Genomic DNA, 19,140 nt, shown 5'->3' on the forward strand with positions numbered 1-19,140 from the left:
GGTGTAGTGATTCGCTCATTCCTGTAATTTCTGCTTCCAGTAACACCGCTCTTTGTAATACAAAAGTTGACCGTCTGGGTTGTATTTGTTCAAGAGTCTTCAGTTTGGTTTGCCTCTTGCTTGTTCTGTTTTTCCCATCGCGGAACTGGTTCCCATAATCACACACCTTTGCTTTTCATTTCCACAGATCAAGGGATCAACATTTACCGAAAACCACCCATCTACAAACAGCATGGTAAAACCCACTTCCTCCGTGTTAGCTTTTAAGTAGCAGCGTCTGCTGAACTTCTCTTTGCTGTCCTCTGAAAGGCTTATCAGCTGCTGCTTTCGAGAATCAAACCGGGGTGCCCAGCGAATTGTGCCTTGATGTCCTCCTGAGATGCAAACAGTGTGAAATTGGGGTTTCTAGAGGGAGGAGGCTTAGCGTGGTCAGGAAGCTCCTAGCTCATTTCTGAGCCCATCTAACCACGTATGGTGCCATTCATTGAGCAGGGGTAGGACTAGCCACACAGTAACTCACAAACACCCTAACAAGACATGTTTGTTTTTTCTCTGCCATTTAATAATTTAACTAACCTCTGTAACTATTTTGATCAGCTTACAATTTAGCTAATTAAAACTAGTGAAAGCCAGCTTTCCGGAACAATTAATTTGACGAAGCCCTATCAGCTTGGCTGTCCAGTTCCCCGGTTTCTTCTGTAGCGTGAAGACATCTGTGCCCGGTGATGGAGTGGACGGGACACACACTGACTCGGAGTCCTGGCCCTCGTCCCCGCTCCTCCCCTCCATGGCTCTGTGATTTAGGATGTCATGGACACAATTCCTCTGTCCCTCCGTTTTCTCCAGTCTGTGAGTTAGGCTAGTTTGTCTGTGAAATGCCTGCAAGCCAAGAATCACTGCTGTGGATTTAGAGTGGTGCTTTCCTTGTCTGGGAGTATGGAATTTTGAAGCCCAGGAAATGACCTCACTATGTGTAAATCACACCCCCCCCCCACCCCACCCCAATTAGGTCTCTCAGTATTTATCTGCCACCAATCTTGGTGAATGGATTCTTCTAAAGCCAAGATAGGTCTTTAAGTGATTTCAGAAAATTATACACAAACTGTGCCCGGAAATTTGAAGGCTGCCTTTAAAAGGTAATTGACATTAATGAGTCCTTAAGGATTAGGATGACACGAAAAGCAAACAAAGTCAAAAAAGCACAGGGGGACATATTTAGGCCTACATTCTCGGGGGGGAAAGAGAATGTATGTATTGTAATGTTTGTGGAATTATGACTTTCTTCTTCATTCTGTTTTTTTTTTTAATTTATTTAAGATTTTACACCACATGCTTGCTTTTTTAAGTTTGTTAACATTGTTTTTGTTTTTGTTTTTGTTTTTTTTATGGTTTAATGTCTTGTCACCCACTCATTAACATATGAATGTTTACTGACTTCACCAATTCTAATGAGTAAGTACTGTTTGAAATCACACTTTCTTTTCTTCCAAATTTAAGAATAAGATTCTCAGTTAGATTGATCCACTTAGAGTCTTTTGAAATACTTGAATCTTTAGGCCCTGCCGCTCTAAACAAAAATAATCAAATGACTAAGACTAAAGATGGAATAATGTAAGATGATTTATTTGGAAGGGATTAATTGGCTTCTTTTCTTGAAATTTACTTTGACTTTCCTCTTTTCCTTCAGACCGTTGTAATTAATTAATCAATTAGAGTAGCGCAGCCAAAGCAGCACGTCCCAAAGGACATTCTGCAGAACAGGCAGTCCATGCAGTAGAAACGGGTCCTACAGAAACCTGGTGTCCGCCCTGGTGCATTTGGAAAATGCTAGGTTTAGAGGAAGGCACACTTTTTTTTTTCTTTTTTGTATACAGAACTCAGCCTTTACTGCACTAACACATTCTGTTCTTCTTTAAGAAGAGGGTATTTATGCAGTACTTTCCAGCCTGAATTTTTTTTTCTCATGAGGTTAATGATTCAGAGAAACACTCTTCCAAGCCTGGCCAAGGCCTCGTTCCTTATTATTGCAAAGGACGACCTTGGTCAAGTCACTTCAGCAAATTGAGACCTAGAAGTTTTCAATAAGAATGAGGACTGGGAGCTGACGATTCAAAGAATTGTATCCAAATTCAACAAGCTGTGAGCCCTGGGAGAGAGGACGTTTTACTTAAAGCAACATAAATATTTTGAAATGTTTAGTAACAGCCCAGGTCACTTGGCAGAAGTAGGAGCTGAGCTTGCTGGGCTCCATCTCTGATTAGATTTGGGGCTCTAAGCTGCCGACGCTTCCTCTACGCAGAGCCATTCAGAGCCCTGTGCGGGCCTGGTGCTGCCAGTCTGGCCCCTGTGTTTTAAAGTTGGGTGATTCACTTGTGTGTGCAGACTCTTTTCTCCTGGGACTCAAGGACCCATGTACAAGGGCCCCCAAAACAATGGGTATACACCTTCACAGCTGATAGCTCAATTTTGAAAGTTGTAACTGCCTTTATCATTATTTGAAGTGCGTGTATACATTTGGGGGGGGGGCACCCCATATAGTATAGAAGTACTACAATGAACTGGAGCAGTATATTTTTGGCTAAGAAGCCAAAAGACAGCCAGCCCGCTTATGATTAACAGCTGCAGTCAAATGACAGTATCGTGCTTTTAACTCAGCTCTTTAATTTCAAGTGACTAATTCAGATGTCTAATTGCTCTAGGAGTTTGTCCCAATAGAAATTTCTAGGATGCTGGGAATGTTCTATAACTGTTGTCTAATACAATAGGCAGTAATCACATGTGGCTATTGAGCACTTAAAATGTGCAACTGAGGAACTGAATTTTAGTTTAAAAAATTTTTTTCATTTAATTTTTTTTAAGCCTCACCCGAGGATATTTTTCCATTGATTTTTAGACAGCGTGGAAGAGATAGGGAAAGATAGAGAGAAATATCGATGTGAGAGAAGCACATCGATTGGTTTCCTCCTGCACGAGCCCCAACCAAGGCACAGGCCGGGGAGGAGCCTGCAACCGAGGTATGTGCCCTTGACTGGAATTGAAGCCAGGACCCTTTGGTCCACAGGCTGATGCTCTATCCACTGAGCCAAACCAGCTAGGGCTAAGTTCATTAATTTAATGTAAATTGCCACGTTGCTAGTATTGGATAGCAGGCTCCAGAGCAGATGTAGAACAGGTGTAAAATGAAGCTTTGTTTCTGGTAGAGCATCCAACGAGCTGAGCTGTCACTGGGCACCACTGACCGGGTAATGGATTGATAATGGCTATAAGCAGAGCTGTCTGGAGTGGAAACCTTTGCCAGAGAACAAGACCCTGTGAGTGGGTTGACCACCACGGCCTTGCAGACCGGTAGCTAAGCTCCCCCTGATTCCGCCTAGATGCAGCTGCCTTGGCAGCCCAGAGCAAGTCTGCAGAAGACATCATCAAGTTTTCCAAGTTCCCAGCAGCGCAGGCGCCAGATCCCAGCGAGATCCCAAAGATTGAGACGGACCATTGGCCTGGTCCCCCCTCACTTGCCGCCGTAGGTATGCGACTGTTACAGCTAAGCCAAATGGACAGGTTGCTAGGAGATCTCAAAGTGCAATGCTTAAAAATATGCCAGGTTTTTAAGAAAAGTACGACCAAGAAGAGGTAGAATAGTGGGAAGAACTAATGCGGTATTAATGTGTGTGCAAAATGCTTCCAAGCTACCAACACCCCATCACCAGAGCCTTGCTCTAACCTAATCACCAAGATGCAGAACTGGTCTAAAACGGATGATGCGCACGGACCCTCGGAGTCATTACCGCTAAGTCGGTAACTCTTTTGAATGCCATTGAATCAAAGCCTCTTGGCAAGAACATTGTTCTATGTAATTAGAAGTCAGCTGGTGAATTAACCGAGGGTCCATGGAAGCATGGCTTCTTTCAAATTTGTTTTAGACTATTTCTGCTTGTAATTGCAGTTCTCTTAACAGCTAATCTTAACCCTGAGCACTTTCACTTTCCTTACGAGATCTCGTTCTCCGTTTCTAAGGAGGGCTACTACAGAGTCACGCATTCTGAAATGACGCGTGTAAAGTTACGTGATTTTACATCCTTCATGTCCATGATTCTGTGCTCCGATGTCACATTTCAGCTGCTTCATTCTTTGCTTTGAACCTCAAATGTATGCTCTAGAATTGTGTCTATGTCTTTCTTTACTGTTTTGTCAGTAGTGAAATCATTTGGCCTAAAAAGTGATATTAAGCAAACTCAGACGCTAATACTAAAAGTTTAGTGGGTTGGACATACAAATGTGACTAACTTATCACATTTATGTTGACAACCTAAAAGGCCTTCAATTTTCCAAAATTTCCAAATTGTTTTCCTCATGCTATTTTTTTATCAATTTACTTTTGGAATACCTTTTACAAGCACTATACTATGTAGATTTTAAAGCAATTTATACATATAGAAATAGTCGAAGGAAACCCATCTTGGGTTCATCACTCACAAGTATTCTCTACACGATGTTGCCTTGAGATATAGCTGATTCTTGCAAACTTGTGTTTATTCATTTTTATCAATATAAAGAGAGAATACTCACCTTGACTTTTATGATTTTAGGAACTAAGAGCCAATCATATCAGCTTTTCTCTGCCAGGCAGTTCGTGGGGACCTTGAGCTTCCCATTTCAGTCACATTGCTTAGTGGGGTTTCTACCGCAGCCAGACCCAAAGGGGCCAGGAGAATTAACATTTTGTTGTTGAAACTGACATGCCTAAATAGTTTAAACCTCTTTGGGGTTCCAAAATGAAGGCAATTTCTGGCCCATTAATCAAAATAAGAAAAACTGAGACGATTAAGGTTTGTTTTGATTAGATTAGCAAGCTTTCCTGTTTCCTCCCACAGTCAGATTATCCAAGCAATTTAGGAAAAACACTCATTATCTTAATTTTCCAACCATTTAGACCTATTCTTCCTTTCCACCCTCTGTCTCCCTTTACCAGGAAGCTTAAAAATTGTACATGACTTGCTATACTGTACCAAAGGAAGTAGCTTTTTAGCTCTATTGCTGTAGTGAGAATTTTTATTGAGTTTTGATCAGTAGAAAGCTTTTTATAATCATTGTTCAAAGGGCTGAGAAAAAGGAAGCATTAGAGACCCATCCCTACATAAAAAGCATACTTGTTATTGAGTTTATTAAGGATGAAGACAGAGTGATATTATTATGGCAACCTATCATTCAGCAGAAGAGGAAACTATAAGATTTTAAACCTTGTCATAAACGAGTGACTATTTAAAAGCATGTGGATGAATTTAGATGTCTCTCTATTTGAAAATTGACCTCAGGGACATTGAAATAAGTGTAGATGCTCCTCCTACTTACTACTGAGAGCTCTAACCAGGGAGGACTCAGACCCCATCGCAGTGGCAACCCCGAGCTCTAATTGAGCAGACCAATTATCGGGCGGCCAAATCTAGGCTTCACCGGATCCCACATTCAACCCGCTTGTCAAACAGACCCGCTGTTGGGAGAAAGCAGCCAAGTAGCGCTGAGCTGGCTGTAGGCTCCTTTTTCTCCTGGTGCTGTTCACTCATGGTCAAGACCACTGCCGACCGTGGCGGCCTGGCCAGTTGAGCCCAGGTGGACTAGTCCCGTCCAGTGCCCCTGCCGTGAGGCTAATGTCAGAAGTTGTCTTTGCTGTGGAATTAGGAGCTGACATGAGACGCAGATCTAGTGGCAGAGAGGAAGACGATGAGGAACTCCTGAGACGCCGGCAGCTTCAGGAAGAGCAATTAATGAAGGTTGGTCCTTAAACTACTTCGCTGCAGTCTTCCATTCAGTTGTCTCCCGTCCATATTTCTGGAGTGACTACTATGGGCAAGCCACCAAGTGGTGCCAGCCCTCAAGGGGCCTTCTAGTGGTTGTCATACAACAGAGTACTGAGTGGGTGCTGGAAGAGGTGACCTGAAGGCTGGGGGTCAGAGGGCCGTGTGATGGTGTGGGCTTTTGCAAGGAGAGTGAGACCCTGAGCGGGCATGTGAGTGTGGTACCTGTGTTGAAAGGATGCCGCAGGGCCCAGTAGAGCCAAGGTGTACACCAGGTTGTTCAACACCTTCCTGCCCTGGTGCAGGCTCTCCTGAAGGAATTCCCTTGGGATTGAGCCTTTCTCCAAGTCTTTCCTCGGGACTCATGGGACCTTGTTGTCTATCTGGGCCAGGGGAGAGGGGATGAAATAGACTGCCTCTAAGAAGCCCTCATGGGCTTCTCTCTCACATGGGCCTACAGCATCCAGAAGACCAAGAGAAAGGCAATTATAGCCTGGGGTGGAGGGGCCAGGGCATTATAAACTCTCCCTCCAATGAGGAACTGATGAATCCCTTCCAATGACATTTTCCAAAGATGCTTAATCACATGGGCAATGCACATGATACGAGTTATATGAATAGATAAGATGCAGAGTTGCATTTATAGTATGATCCCAGTTTTTGTATAACATGTGCCTAAACGTACTGGATGGATATAAACCAAAATGCAAATGGGTGTCTCTTGGTGGTGGGTTATGGGTTACTCTTCTCTGGGTTTTCTAAAATCTATACAATGAGCAAGTCTTACTTTTTTTTCCTTGTTTTTAAACACATTAGTGTCATTTCTTTTTAAAGGCTACTATTCCCAATGTCCCCTTCCTACATCAAAACTCCACACACACTCACACATGCCTGCTGAGGTCACCTGCTGGCACTTTGGGGGAGAGCGAGGGAGGGAGAACACCCTTCTGACATGGAGCCTGACAGGGAAATGCCAGCCTTGACATTGAAGAGGCTGAGGACTCAAGGTCCAAAACCTGTCCGAGCTCCAGAGGCACCACCAGCCTCTGCGACTATCCATCCAGGCTTTGCCCGAGTCGGCACTTCTCACTGGACCTTCTAAAAAGGAAATTTTCCATGAAAGTAATTACGGGCTTCCCTTCCATTTTTCTTTTCTTTGTGAATAGCTCAACTCAGGCCTGGGGCAGCTGATCCTGAAGGAAGAGATGGAGAGGGAGAGGGAGAGCCGGGAGAGGGCAGCCCTGTCAGCCAGTCGCTATGATTCTCCCATCAACTCAGGTGAGAGCAGACCCACCACCTCCCCCGAGCCGACAGCCGGCCACCTGCCTGCAAGGGCCCGGCCTTGACCTTCCGGGAGAGTCAAGGACATTTCTGGTGGAACCCGCAAGGTGTTCTCCAGGGAAGGAAGTGTGGGAAACCCACTCCATGTCAGCGTAGCTTCTAGGCATGTCATGGCTCTTCCTTAAATGTGGGTTTCCTTTCTGCTGCAAGTGGGGAGCCCTTAGAGCAGCCGTGGGCAAACTACAGCCCGCGGGCCGGATCCGGCCTGTTTGAAATGAATAAAACTAAAAAAAAAAAGACCGTACCCTTTTATGTAATGATGTTTACTTTGAATTTATATTAGTTCACACAAACACTCCATCCATGCTTTTGTTCCGGCCCTCCGGTCCAGTTTAAGAACCCATTGTGGCCCTCGAGTCAAAAAGTTTGCCCACCCCTGCCTTCGAGGAAGTACCTTAAGGACACAAGGGTTCAGGTTAGAATAGTCATGAAGAGGGAGGCAGCATAAAGGGAATTCTTAGAGAGAACAGGAGAGCACAAACTAGACTTTCTAAATGTTGTAATTTTACATTAATGTGTTCAATACAGAGCTGAAGACTCGTGGTGTTATGTTTGACACTTTTGAAAGACATTACTTATATATTGGCTATGTCAGGATAGTTTCCCCTGCTTATATTTGTCAAAAGCCAATTCTCTCTTAACCCACAAGATTTTTCCTCCCATGTTCTGAACTAGTGCCTGCTTTCTTCCCCTTCTGGTTCTTTAGAAATGTGTTTAGTGTTTACTGTCTGCAGGCATTTTTGCTAAACATTATCTCACTTAATCTTCATGACGTGCCAGTGAAGTAGGTAATATTATTATTATCCCAAATGTGTAGCTCAGGTATAGGAAGTTGGGGTAACTTACCCAAGGTCACGCCACTAATAACTAGCAGAACCTGGATTTAGGAGTCCAGGTATCCTACCCCAGAGCCCACGACCTCAACGGGGTGCCCTGCCACCTCTCAGATGCTCGCCTGGCATTGACCTTGGATTGGGTAGTTACTAATCTTCAGAGTCCCAATCAACCCCACCATTATGTTCTGTAAGAATATATCGCACTATACCCACGTGGGTCAGAAAATGAAGACTTAAAAAGATGAAGTACTTGCCCAGAGATTCAGAGGCATTAAGTTGCAGACCCAGATTCAGGCCCAGGTCTGCCTTCCCCAAAGCCCAGCCGTTGGTGAGGCATCCACCCCAGGCCTCCCAGGAGCCCAGTCCGACTGATAACTTACATGGCTGACTTTTGGGTCAGTGTTTGCCGCCATATCACCTGAGGCATGGGCTTATGCATCCAGAGAGTCCTGGGTTCAAATCCTTGCTCAGCTATTTATAAGCTGAGTGACCTTGGGCAAGATACTTAACTTTTTTTGGCCCCTATTTCTCCTCCTGCAAAATAGAAATAGTAACAGTGTAGTTAGGCTTGTATTGAGGACTCAGAGGTAAAGAATCCCCACCCCATCTCCATAATATCACCCCCCACCCATTCCCTGCATCACCTAATAGGCTGGTGTTTTGTGAATACTTCAGACCAATATTATTTCGATTATTTTTTTCTGAATCTTCTATTCTGCAAGGTAGAAGATACACTGCCAATTTCATTGAAGAATTGGACTTCCTGTTTCCTAACAGTTGCTTTTTTACCTCTTTCTCACTTAGCTTCACACGTTCTGTCATCTAAAACCTCGTCTCTCCCAGGCTATGGAAGAAACGGGCTTCACCGGGTAAGGTTTCCCCATCAATCACTTCTGAGTCAGTCGTGGTCGAAGTGCTGATGTATCGCCGGAATACAACTGACGCGGTGATCTCGGTGTTAGCACATAATGAAAATTGTAATCTCCCTGATCTCCTAATAAATCACTTGGAATTATGGGCAAAATATTTCTTTTGAAAGAAAGGGAAATTGACTTTGGATAACAGAATAGCTTGTGTAAGTTTATGGGAAGACTAGGTTAAGTAATAGGGTGGCAAATATTTCTGCAATCAAGCAAAACACAATTATTAGAGCCTTTATCTCTGCTGTAAATATATATATATATATATATATATATATATATATATATATATATATATATATATATATATATATAGGAAAGCCCAGCTGGGGTGGCCCAGGAAGTCAGCGGTTCGATTCCCGGTCAGGGCACATGCCCAGATTGTGGGCTTGATCCTCAGGAGGATCCGATCGATGATTCTCATCCATCTCTATATCTCTCTATTCCTCTCCCTTCCCCTCTCTAAAATCAATAAAAAATATATTTTTGAAAAATATATATAGGAAAGTTTTTTGCTACCTCCCTCCCCACAACACATGGGATAGATGTAATTCTGTGACTGTGTGGAGAGACATTTTATTATGTATCAGCAAGAGGTACTTGCTTACCGAGGACCCGCTGAGTAGCGGCATTGATTGTACCACCAAAAATAGAGAGATCTCATGAAAGTAGAAGAAGTAGAAGGAAAATCGTGAGGGCCTAGGAATTCAGTTTGGGAAGAATTCTTAGGTTTTGCAAATCCTTCCTTTTCACCTGACTCCCAGACGATCGCTGTGCAGTCGGTTTTCTAATACTGTGTTTTTTCTCATTTCAGCCCGTTTCTACAGACTTTGCTCAGTACAACAGCTACGGGGACGTCAGCGGGGGAGCGCGAGGTGAGGGTGCTGCGGCCACACTGACTGACCATGGCTGAGGTCAGGCACAGGCCGTGCAGTGACAAGCACATTCACTGGGTTCATGCTGCCTTACGTTCTGAAGTGGGATCCCACCCCCACTCCGCGAGCTAGCAGAGCATTTGTTAACATTTCGAAGGATCTCTAGTGACATGAGACCAGGAGAAGTGAGTTTGTAAGAAGCAAGTTTGTAATTGCTTCTGCTGAGCACTCAGACCCTTGGAGATCCAGTGATGGATGGGCCTACCTTCCAAATGCATACAGCTGAGCCTGGCTGGTGTGGCTCAGTGGGTTGAGCATTGTCCCATGCACCAAGAGGTCATGGGTTCAATTTCCGTTCAGGGCACATGCTCTGATTGCAGGCTCAATCCCCAGTAGGGGGTGTGCAGGAGGCAGCCGATTGATGTTTCCCCCTCGATGTTTCTCTCTCTCTCTCCCTCTCCCTTCCTCTCTCTCTAAAAAGTCAATGAAAAGAAAAATCAATAAAAACATTTTTAAAAAGTGCATACAGCTAAGAGAGGGAGAGAGAAGCTCTTTGTGATAAATGCTATGATTGGAGACGCAGAGAGAAGGCAGAAGCGCCTTCACGGTGCCAGGGAAAACTTCTGCAAGAGAAGGGTGTTTAACTGATAACTGGAACCTGCGCAGGCATTTCCTGGCTTCAGGGGGGCAGACAGACGGGCACTGTACCGTACAGAGCGCCAGAGCAGGGAGCGAACGTGGTCATTGGGGAAAGTTTGGGCAGTTGCAACAGGACAGTCTCTGTATTAATGTTTCCGTGTTTCCCTGCTGACAGTTCTTTTCTCTTCTCTTTGCAGACTACCAGGTACGGAACACTGTCCCTCTTGAGTTGGCCACGCCAGCAGAACAGCCATGTTTCAATCCAGATGTGTGCTGCTGCGGCAGGGAAGGGCTTCTGTTGAGAAGATGCTGATTTGGGTTGATCTGTGGAATCGTTAGTCCACAGCTGTGAGAAGCCAGGGGAGCAGGCATGCCTGTGCACAGGTCCACTGTCCCCGCAGGCGGGGGCCGTGGCAGGAGCCAGGCCAGTGTCAGAGCACCGTCTTGCTATGGCCTTGAAGAGTCCTCTCTCGGGGGGATGTGGCTCAGCATCAGGGTCTGCCCATGTACAGTGTATTTTCCCCTTTTTTTAAATCTCCATCTGTGGATATTTTCCATTGATTTTAGAAAGACAGGAGAGGAGAGGGAAAGAAAGAGAGGCATGGGGGAGAGAGGGAGGGAGAGAGAAACATCAATGTGTGAAAGAAACATCCATCAATTGCCTCCTGACCGAGGATCGAACCCCCATCTATGCAGGTGGCCTGATTGGGAATCAGATCGACGACCTTTTTGGTATATGGCCAAAAGGAAAGAGATGCTTTGCTACCATTCCTTTTTTCCTACCACCTAAACCTCAAAAATTATGACAGAGAATGAGAAAAGGAAAAATATACAAAGAAACGTAAGATAAAAATAAGGAATCAACAATCGTAAACTTCGTAAATCTTTTTTATATCCCATATACTTTCATGCTTGGAGCCTAAATTCAGGGACTAGTCACTGCAGTTCAGCCAGGCTATTTCCCCAGCTTGATTAGAAAATAGCAGTATTCCTGCTCTTGGGCAGCAAGGATCTCATTTTGGAAAGCCCGTATGATTACGATGCCCGTAGTGATTAAGATGGCATCTCTCAAGCAGTGACGAGGATTTGAGACCCAGTCAGGATTCAGGAGCCCACAGAGGCCTCCAGCTTCCCACGCAGCCTAGGGCTCCTCCTTGACCCAGCTTCTCTGTTGCAGACCCTGCCGGATGGCCACCTGCCTGGCATGAGAATGGACCGCGGAGTGTCTATGCCCAACATGCTGGAGCCAAAGGCAAGTGCGGCTTTTCCCTTCCCTCCCCCACGGGGATGCCTAGCCGGGAGGTAATCCTAGAAGACACTTGCTTTTCTGCCTTTTCCCCATCCTCCGTGGCGAGGCCTGCTGGGCTCTAGGCTGGTGCCCTAGGCAAGCCATGTCCCAGAGCACCTTGCCATCCTCGGCTCATTTCGTCACCCGAGTCAGCAGCCTCTCTGCATGTGCTGCTGCGTGCTCACAGGAAGTGCCAGTGGGTCTCCTGGGACCTTGGTACTCATGTGGCCCCTGCCATGAACCTACAAGGCACGCCCAGTGCTGAGGGGAGCCTCGGCCAGCTGCTCCAGTTGGGATGACCAGTATGTCCTAGTTTGCCCAGGACTTTCCCAGTTTTTGCACTGAAAATCTTGCCTCCCAGGACCCTCCTTGGTCCCGGGCAAACTGGGACAGTTGGTTGCCCTGGATCCAGAGGTGTCCAAGGGCCATGCTCCCTGGGGACCCTGGGCACTCGGCTCAGTGTGTCATCTGCCAGAACACTGCTCTGGGTCAGCCTGGCTCCGTGGATTCGAGAGCCAGTTTTAGAAGAAGATTGTTACAGAATATACAAAGCTATCCAGTTCTCTTCTGGTGTTTACCGTCATCCCCAGGACTTGGCAAATGTGTCTTCTTTCCCACAACAGAATCCCCAAAGGCACAGGCTACAGGGGGCACCGGGGGCTGTGGGGTACCTGTGAGAGCCTGGCACCTCCCATGTCCTCATTATAGTCTTAGGACAGTGATGGTGAACCTTTTGAGCTCGGCGTGTCAGCATTTTGAAAAACCCTCACTTAACTCTGGTGCCATGTCACATATAGAAATTTTTTGATATTTGTGCAACCATAGTAAAACAAAGACTTATATTTTTGATATTTATTTTATATACTTAAATGCCATTTAACAAAGAAAAATCAACCAAAAAAATGAGTTCGCGTGTCACCTCTGACACGTGTATCATAGGTTCACCATCACTGTCTTAGGAGCTCTGTCGGGGAGTCCTAGAGCTTCGGTCGATTCTGTTTGCTAATAAAATGATCCACGGTATTCTAGAAGAGATGTTTGTCTTCGCTTCTCAGATATTTCCATATGAAATGCTCATGGTGACCAACAGAGGGCGCAACAAAATCCTGCGAGATGTGGACAGAACAAGGCTGGAGGTAATGAAATAAAAATCTAGTCCTAATTGCAGCTCCCTGGGCATTCCCTCCAACTTTCCCCTAATTGGGAAATGTTTCTGTGAAGGCAAAAAAAAATTAAAGGACCAATTTCATAATGTAGGTAGAATTTAGTAATACCTTTGGAGAAAAACCCACATTTATACTTAAAAGATCAGTATTAAATACCCCCCCCCCCACCTTGCCCCCCAGGAAAACCCAGTATGATTTTAGTCCTTTTCTTTGGAAACTTGGTGTTGTCATAATTATGGCTGGTGGCGTAGAGTGGACTCTCCATCCCTCTTCCGATGGCCCCGGCTCCCTCCTTCCCCAGCCTCGGTTGAGCTCATGGAGAGGGGAGGGAACACTCAACAAAGAGGTTTGTATGAGCAGGTTCCCCCGGCTGCTTCCGCATTCCTTGCTGAGGGTTATCTGGGTACACATACCCAAGACCTCCTTAGACACGGAGACTGATCTTTGTATTTTTCCATCTGAATGATTTTAATTAAGAAAGGCCCTGGCTGCCAGCCTCGTAAAGAATGGCTCCTTTTCCCCGACAAAAGGCTGCACCTTTGTACCCAAGGTCAGCCTGGCACAGAAACTCAAGGCTCTTGAATCCTAAGAGCGTGTCTGGGGGGACAACAGGTGGAAGTTCTCTGTAGCAGGCCAGGCATCCACCCACCTCAACTCTGTGGCTGAGCCAGGAGGAAGCCTGGGCTCCCCACAGCCCACTCTGCAAGTCTCTCTGGCTTTCTTATTGCTGTGGTCCATTTTCTCTGCATCTCCTCAGCATCCCGAGGACCTGAAGTAGAGTCCCCTCCAGCATAATAAATCAGCTTCCTAGTCCGTCACCATTCAGTGCTGTTATAATGATCGTTAGTGTCGTGCCAGCCCTTTTGTCTGGAGGGCAGGGCGCCTCACCTGGCCACGCAGGTAAGGAAGAAACTAGGTGCGGTGCCTGCTAACCGGCCTCAGAGGTGTGCTCCTCTCCCCTCATTCTGCCTTGCTCTTCAAGACGGTTCCTTGTAAGCTGGAGAGCAGCTCCCACGGCCGCCCGTGTGGGCATCAGGACTGACCACCGTCTGTTCTCCCTCCACAGCGCCACCTAGCCCCAGAAGTGTTTCGGGAAATCTTCGGCATGTCCATACAGGAGTTTGACAAGTTACCTCTTTGGAGACGCAACGACATGAAGAAAAGAGCAAAACTCTTCTAAGTCCCACGCAAGACTCTTCTGAAGTCCCACATGTAGACAAGCAGTTAGAAAGAGGACTGCCGATGGCGGTGACGCATAGGATGTGGTATTAAGCTTTGAACTGGACGGGAGAATTTGCAAACTACTGCCCCTCAGCAACAACCAAAAGGGGGAAATCTGATTAAAACACCCACGAGCCAAATCCTGGGCCGACCCACGGCAACACTTGCCAAGAAGCCATGGGATAGAGATCTCTATGTTCCCACACTCGGCGGCAGCGCTCACATGTGACCTTTCACCTCACCTTGTGCACACAACAGGGGCCCCTTTCCTGGTTTCCCTTTCACTGTGGTCCGACCCTAGTGCTCACTGTCTGGGTAAGAGCCAGCAAGTGCCCTTAGGATGCCGCATGGAGCAAGCAGCTGTCGTCATGCCCAGTCTGCGTATGTTTATGATGTAGTATGTGGCTAAGAAGCAAGAGCCTGGGGGGCGTATCCACGTGGTAGCAGCCGTTTGCACACCCCTTCGCCCCGGCCTCAGTCAGCTCTGCTCCTGTGGGGTGGAACCCCGAGTGGGAACCCAGTGGCTACTTGAGTGGGCTGAGTAGTAGCCGGAGCCATTTTTAACCAGCTCCTTATTCTCCACTGTCACCCAGGCCCTGGTTTGCAAATTACTCAGCTTTTTCTTTTCTTTTTCTTAATTTTAAGGGAAAAGGAATGACAGGAAAAGCTCCATCACTTGCTTTCTGCTTCAGATAGTGTGATTCATGCGGGTCCCTCGTTGGCAAAGAAAGGAAAGGGGAAAATCGCCTCTAGATTGGCACAGGTGCATGCTGTCCAGTGATTCTTGCCCAGGGAACATAGCACTCTTGGGGGAAAAAAAGTCCTGTGCCCTCCCGATGCCAGTTCCCACCCTCCGCTCTGCACCTGGCATCCGCTGGATTGAATCTCGCCCTGGCTGGTTCTGGTTGTTTCCTAGGTCTTCCCAGTAGTCGGCTAAGGAAAGGCATGGTTTTCTGTTTGAAGTCTCTGCAACTCCAAGGTCGATGGCCTGACACTGATTTCCCGTGGCCTTTTAGCTCTTCTCCTTGCTCGGCACTGTTGACCCCATGTGTGTGCGCGCACCCACACGCACTGGGCCTTCTAACTTATTTTACAAACGGCTCTGCGGGGGTGGACCTGAGCAGGTCTGTTCCGTGGTCTGGAGCCAGACTGCAGTGTGTGGTCTTGCCCCTTGGTGTATCTCAGTTGCCTCTTGCTTCATTGGCTATTTCTGCTGCCCCCTCTTCTCTCCACCCTCGCCTGCCATTGGCAGCCTGTGTGTCCTAGTCCTGGCTTTGCTCTGGCAAAGTGTGGGGCGGGGACCACAGTGTATTCCCAGCATTTCCCTGCCACCATCAATAACAAGGCTCCCAGCGCTGGGCGGGTGGAGAGAGTGTTTGTCATTGTGGGGTCGACAAAGGACCCTCCGTGTTTTCATCACTTAATGAGTGTTGCCCCGTGCACATGCAGATCAAATACCCACGGCAGAGAAGCCGCAGTGACAGTTAAAGACCTGAGCCCAGAACCTGTTCCCACTCACTCAGCGTTGCTTTTCTTGTCTCTTTGGAATTTGGTTCTACGTCCACCTTGGGAGACAGCAGCGCTTCTTTCCATGTCAAGTGTGTGAGCAGATGTAAACTGCGCCAGGTAGATAGGCATCGCCCCCAAATGCAGCAGCCTCCTGTTCGCAAGCAGAGCCGTGCTGTGCTCTGGAGAGAGCGGGCATCGAACCCTAACGCAGAGCGGGCTCCCCAGCTCCCCTCCCCGCAGAAGGCTCCGGCCGGAGGGCTGGCCAGTAGGCAGCCTGCTTCTCCTGACTGCCAACCCCGGTGAAGGGCTCCCACACACCATCCGCTGTGTGAAACGGGCCCGTGTTCTCTGCCTGAACCCGCCCGCACTGCACATACACCCGTCCCCGGTTAACACAGTCACACGAGCAGGGATTGCTCGCTTCGGGGTAACACAAGGGCTACGTCTTTGCGCGTTGGGCTTCCTTACAATTCTTTCAGCGCTGAGCATGTAGGGGAAAGAGGCCTCGATGGCACCGGGAACAGCAATGCTTCCTTTAAAGATTCTTCCAGAAAAGCCAGGCTGCCAGGCAGGCCCCGTGTGATGCACGATGAGGCGTAAAGGGTTGGATACCCTTTCCCCACCAGCTCTGCCTCTGCGTTGTGGTTGGGTTAGTGATGAGATGTTGGGGATGCAGCTCCTTACATGACTGAGGAGAAACGGCCGTTCTCTGTCTGCAACCTGGGACGGAGGAGGGCGTTACGGCCAATAAGATGCACAAACAAAAGAAACCATGTTTCTCTGTTCTGCCCTCTGGCCGCTCTGCCCGCTCCACCTTCTGCGGTTTCCCAGCTGAGCCGAGCAGCAGCGCTTTGCAGCCCTCACCCTCGCAGTCACATTATGTCCATCAACTCCAGAGACGTTCTTGGCTGGAAACGTTTATAAAACCGTCACCTAATTTCTTTATACTTGGAAGCAAACACCTTTTTCTAAAGAATTGCTTCTCAGATGATTATATAAAATATACATGCTTTTGCTAGTTTACAAAATTCAAATTCACTTTGGACTAAATAGGTCTTTCTAAAAACTCTTTTACGCAAGCTTGGTGTTAGCAGTCCTCCTGTGTGCTGAAGGGGCAGGGGAAACCCCCCCCCCCCCAAAGGCTGTGGGCCCACAGGGCTTTCTCTCTGACGTCATGAATGAGGGTGGGAGGACCTGACCTCTATCCCCAGCCCTCTGTCCTCTGGGGCAGGCCCGTTTTTACAAATCACTCTTTTGTATTTCTGGCCACTGTTGGATCAGTACTTCCTAAGCCAGCCTGGATTTCAGCTGCTTTTTAAAATTATTTTCCTTTGACACACCAAGTGTTGGTCAGAATGCCCTAAAACTCACCCTTTAGTGCTCCCGTTCGGAGACCATTCTACCCGGAAAGAGATTCCTTTGCACGTGAGATTTGCAGTGACGCCCTGGCTTTGTGATGATGTACAGGAAGGGAACTGCCCGACTGTGTCCCAGTGAAAAGGAGGAGGAACTTGCACTTGGGCCCTGAAGAGAAAAATCACTCCTCCCATTTGCCGCCCAGGAAACTGGGGGGAGATGGTGACCGATCCGCTTTGCATAGGGATTTTTGTGTTTTTACTGGGCAAGTTTAATTCATGGCCAGCTCAGAAAAATGGGGGAGGTGAATAGTTTAGCAAGAAGCTTGTTAAACAATATTTGTGGACACAGCAAAATTAAAGTACCCTAAAACTCTGATGCTTCCCTTCACTGGATGGAGGATGTCATCGTCAAGTGAAATTCTCCCCAAAGTGTCTCCGAGTCCCTTTCTGAGCCTGCCCGCCAGAGGTGGGAGGAGATGGGCCTGGGACGCCGACATCCAAAAGGCTCTGAGCCGCTTCGTCCGCATCGGCCTGTGTCTTCGCCCTGCGGAGGAGACCGGTGCCACAACATCGATGTCCTGGGGGGGGGGGTTATGTAACAAATGTGTGTGTTCTCTGTGAGTTGCGGGCAGTCCTGCATCTAAGTTCTCCCGGTTCTTTTCCGTTTCGGTGGGCTTGATGGGATTGTTTTCGAGTGTTGGAAGGCCTGCTGTTCTCCCTGCCCGCCCTCCCCCTTTCTGAGCTAAGGAAGCTACCATTTGGAAGAAGTGCTGTGTCAAAGATGTGTCGTGTCCCCCGTGAAAGCGAGTGGCTGTCCGTCTGCACCCCGGGTGCCGCGTGCTGGTCTGCAGAGGTGGCCGGAGGCCCCCCGGGGCTGCGCCCACAGCTCTGACCTTCCCCTGACCTTCCCCTCGCTCCTGTTGCAACAGCACTCGCCCCTCCGCGCTGTCCCCCGCGTCTCTGTTGTACTCACGACCCGGTGAATAAAGTGCGTGCTTTATTCGTAGACGCCTCCATGCGTGTGTGCCTTCCTGTCCTGCTCCCTCCAGAGATCGGTCCCATCCGTAAAAGCACCAGCCCGACTTCCAATAACCAAAATGAAGTCAGAATCCAGCCCAGGCCTTAGGCGTGCATTTCTATTGTGTGGGAAGGCGGGCTGGAGTGGGAAGGGCAACAAAAGAGCCCTGGAAGCCTGGCCAGTGTTGCTCCGTGGCTAGAGCGTCAGCCCGTGCAAGGAGGGGCGGTGGGTTCGATTCCATGGGACAGCCCAGGGCTGTTTGTCCAGTTATCCCAACCATCGTGACGAAGTCGACTAGAGGAAAACAAGTTTTCATCGTGCTGCTGACCTGCCTGGTGTTTGCCTTTGTGACAATCTCGTCTTTTGGACAAGGCTGGGGGCTTGGGGAAGTTTGGGGACAGGAACTTCTGGGCTGCCCTGAGTGCGGGCCATTTTACTAAGAAACCAGCAGGCAGTGGGAGGAAAAGCTCCTTCAGATCTTGGACCTCCCCTGCATGATCAAATTTGAGGTGAAGAAACTTACAGTTTGATTTATTTGCTCTTCACCAAGATTTGGGGCTGGCCAGAAAATACAAGGATCTGTGTAGACTGGCCATGGCCTCTGCTCATAGCTGTTCTGCCGCGTCTGTCAGCCTGCTGTCTTGGTCCCTTTGGGCTGCTGGAGCGGAAGCCCATGGGCGGTGGCTTGAACAGCACACCTGTGTTCCTTACTGTTCCGAGGCTGGGAAGTCCACAGCCAAGGTGCGGCAGGCCAGGTGCCTGGGGAGGGCCTGCTGGTTGTAGATGCCGCCTTATCTGTCCTCACATGGGCAGTCGCAAGGAAGTAAGCTCTCCCATGTCTCTTCCTATAATGCCGGGGCTTGGGGTCCTTTTTTCTGCCCAGGGCCACTTGGATATCTGTAACATCACCTGCAGGCCGCACAAGATTATCAACTTAAGTCTTAGCCTGCTATATTTGGTCAATCTTTTTTAAAAAATATTTTTATTGATTTCAGAGAGGGAAAGGAGAGATAGAAACATCAATGATGAGAGAATTAGTGATCGGTTGCCTCCTGCACACCCCACACTGGGGATGGAGCCCGTAACCTGGGCATGTGCCCTGACCGGGAATTGAACTGTGACTTCCTGGTTCATAGGTTGACGCTCAACCATTAAGCCTCACCCACTGGGCTTTAGTCAA

At 47.9% G+C, this 19,140-nt stretch overlaps 1 protein-coding gene across 20 annotated transcripts in view; it reads left to right on the plus strand.

The window, feature by feature from the left end:
- ABLIM1 (actin binding LIM protein 1) overlaps nt 1-17,948 on the plus strand; it is a 247,649-nt gene extending 229,701 nt beyond the window's left edge. For 8 of the 20 annotated variants that reach the window (XM_036335882.1, XM_036335897.1, XM_036335888.1 and 5 more), the window contains 10 exons: nt 188-235; nt 3,375-3,521; nt 5,674-5,765; nt 6,956-7,067; nt 8,771-8,835; nt 9,701-9,761; nt 10,598-10,605; nt 11,578-11,652; nt 12,744-12,824; nt 13,921-14,058. In XM_036335882.1, coding sequence (XP_036191775.1) covers nt 188-235; nt 3,375-3,521; nt 5,674-5,765; nt 6,956-7,067; nt 8,771-8,835; nt 9,701-9,761; nt 10,598-10,605; nt 11,578-11,652; nt 12,744-12,824; nt 13,921-14,034 — 803 coding nt within the window. In that variant the 3' untranslated portion in view covers nt 14,035-14,058. Of the gene's footprint in view, nt 1-187; nt 236-3,374; nt 3,522-5,673; nt 5,766-6,955; nt 7,068-8,770; nt 8,836-9,700; nt 9,762-10,597; nt 10,606-11,577; nt 11,653-12,743; nt 12,825-13,920 lie in introns of all 20 variants that reach the window. The other 12 variants (XM_036335887.1, XM_036335896.1, XM_036335893.1 and 9 more) reach the window with 3 other exon arrangements.
- Nucleotides 17,949-19,140: the final 1,192 nt, after the last annotated feature.

This window comes from Myotis myotis, unplaced genomic scaffold (genome assembly GCF_014108235.1).
Source record: "Myotis myotis isolate mMyoMyo1 unplaced genomic scaffold, mMyoMyo1.p scaffold_m19_p_15, whole genome shotgun sequence".
Lineage (NCBI taxonomy): Eukaryota > Metazoa > Chordata > Mammalia > Chiroptera > Vespertilionidae > Myotis > Myotis myotis.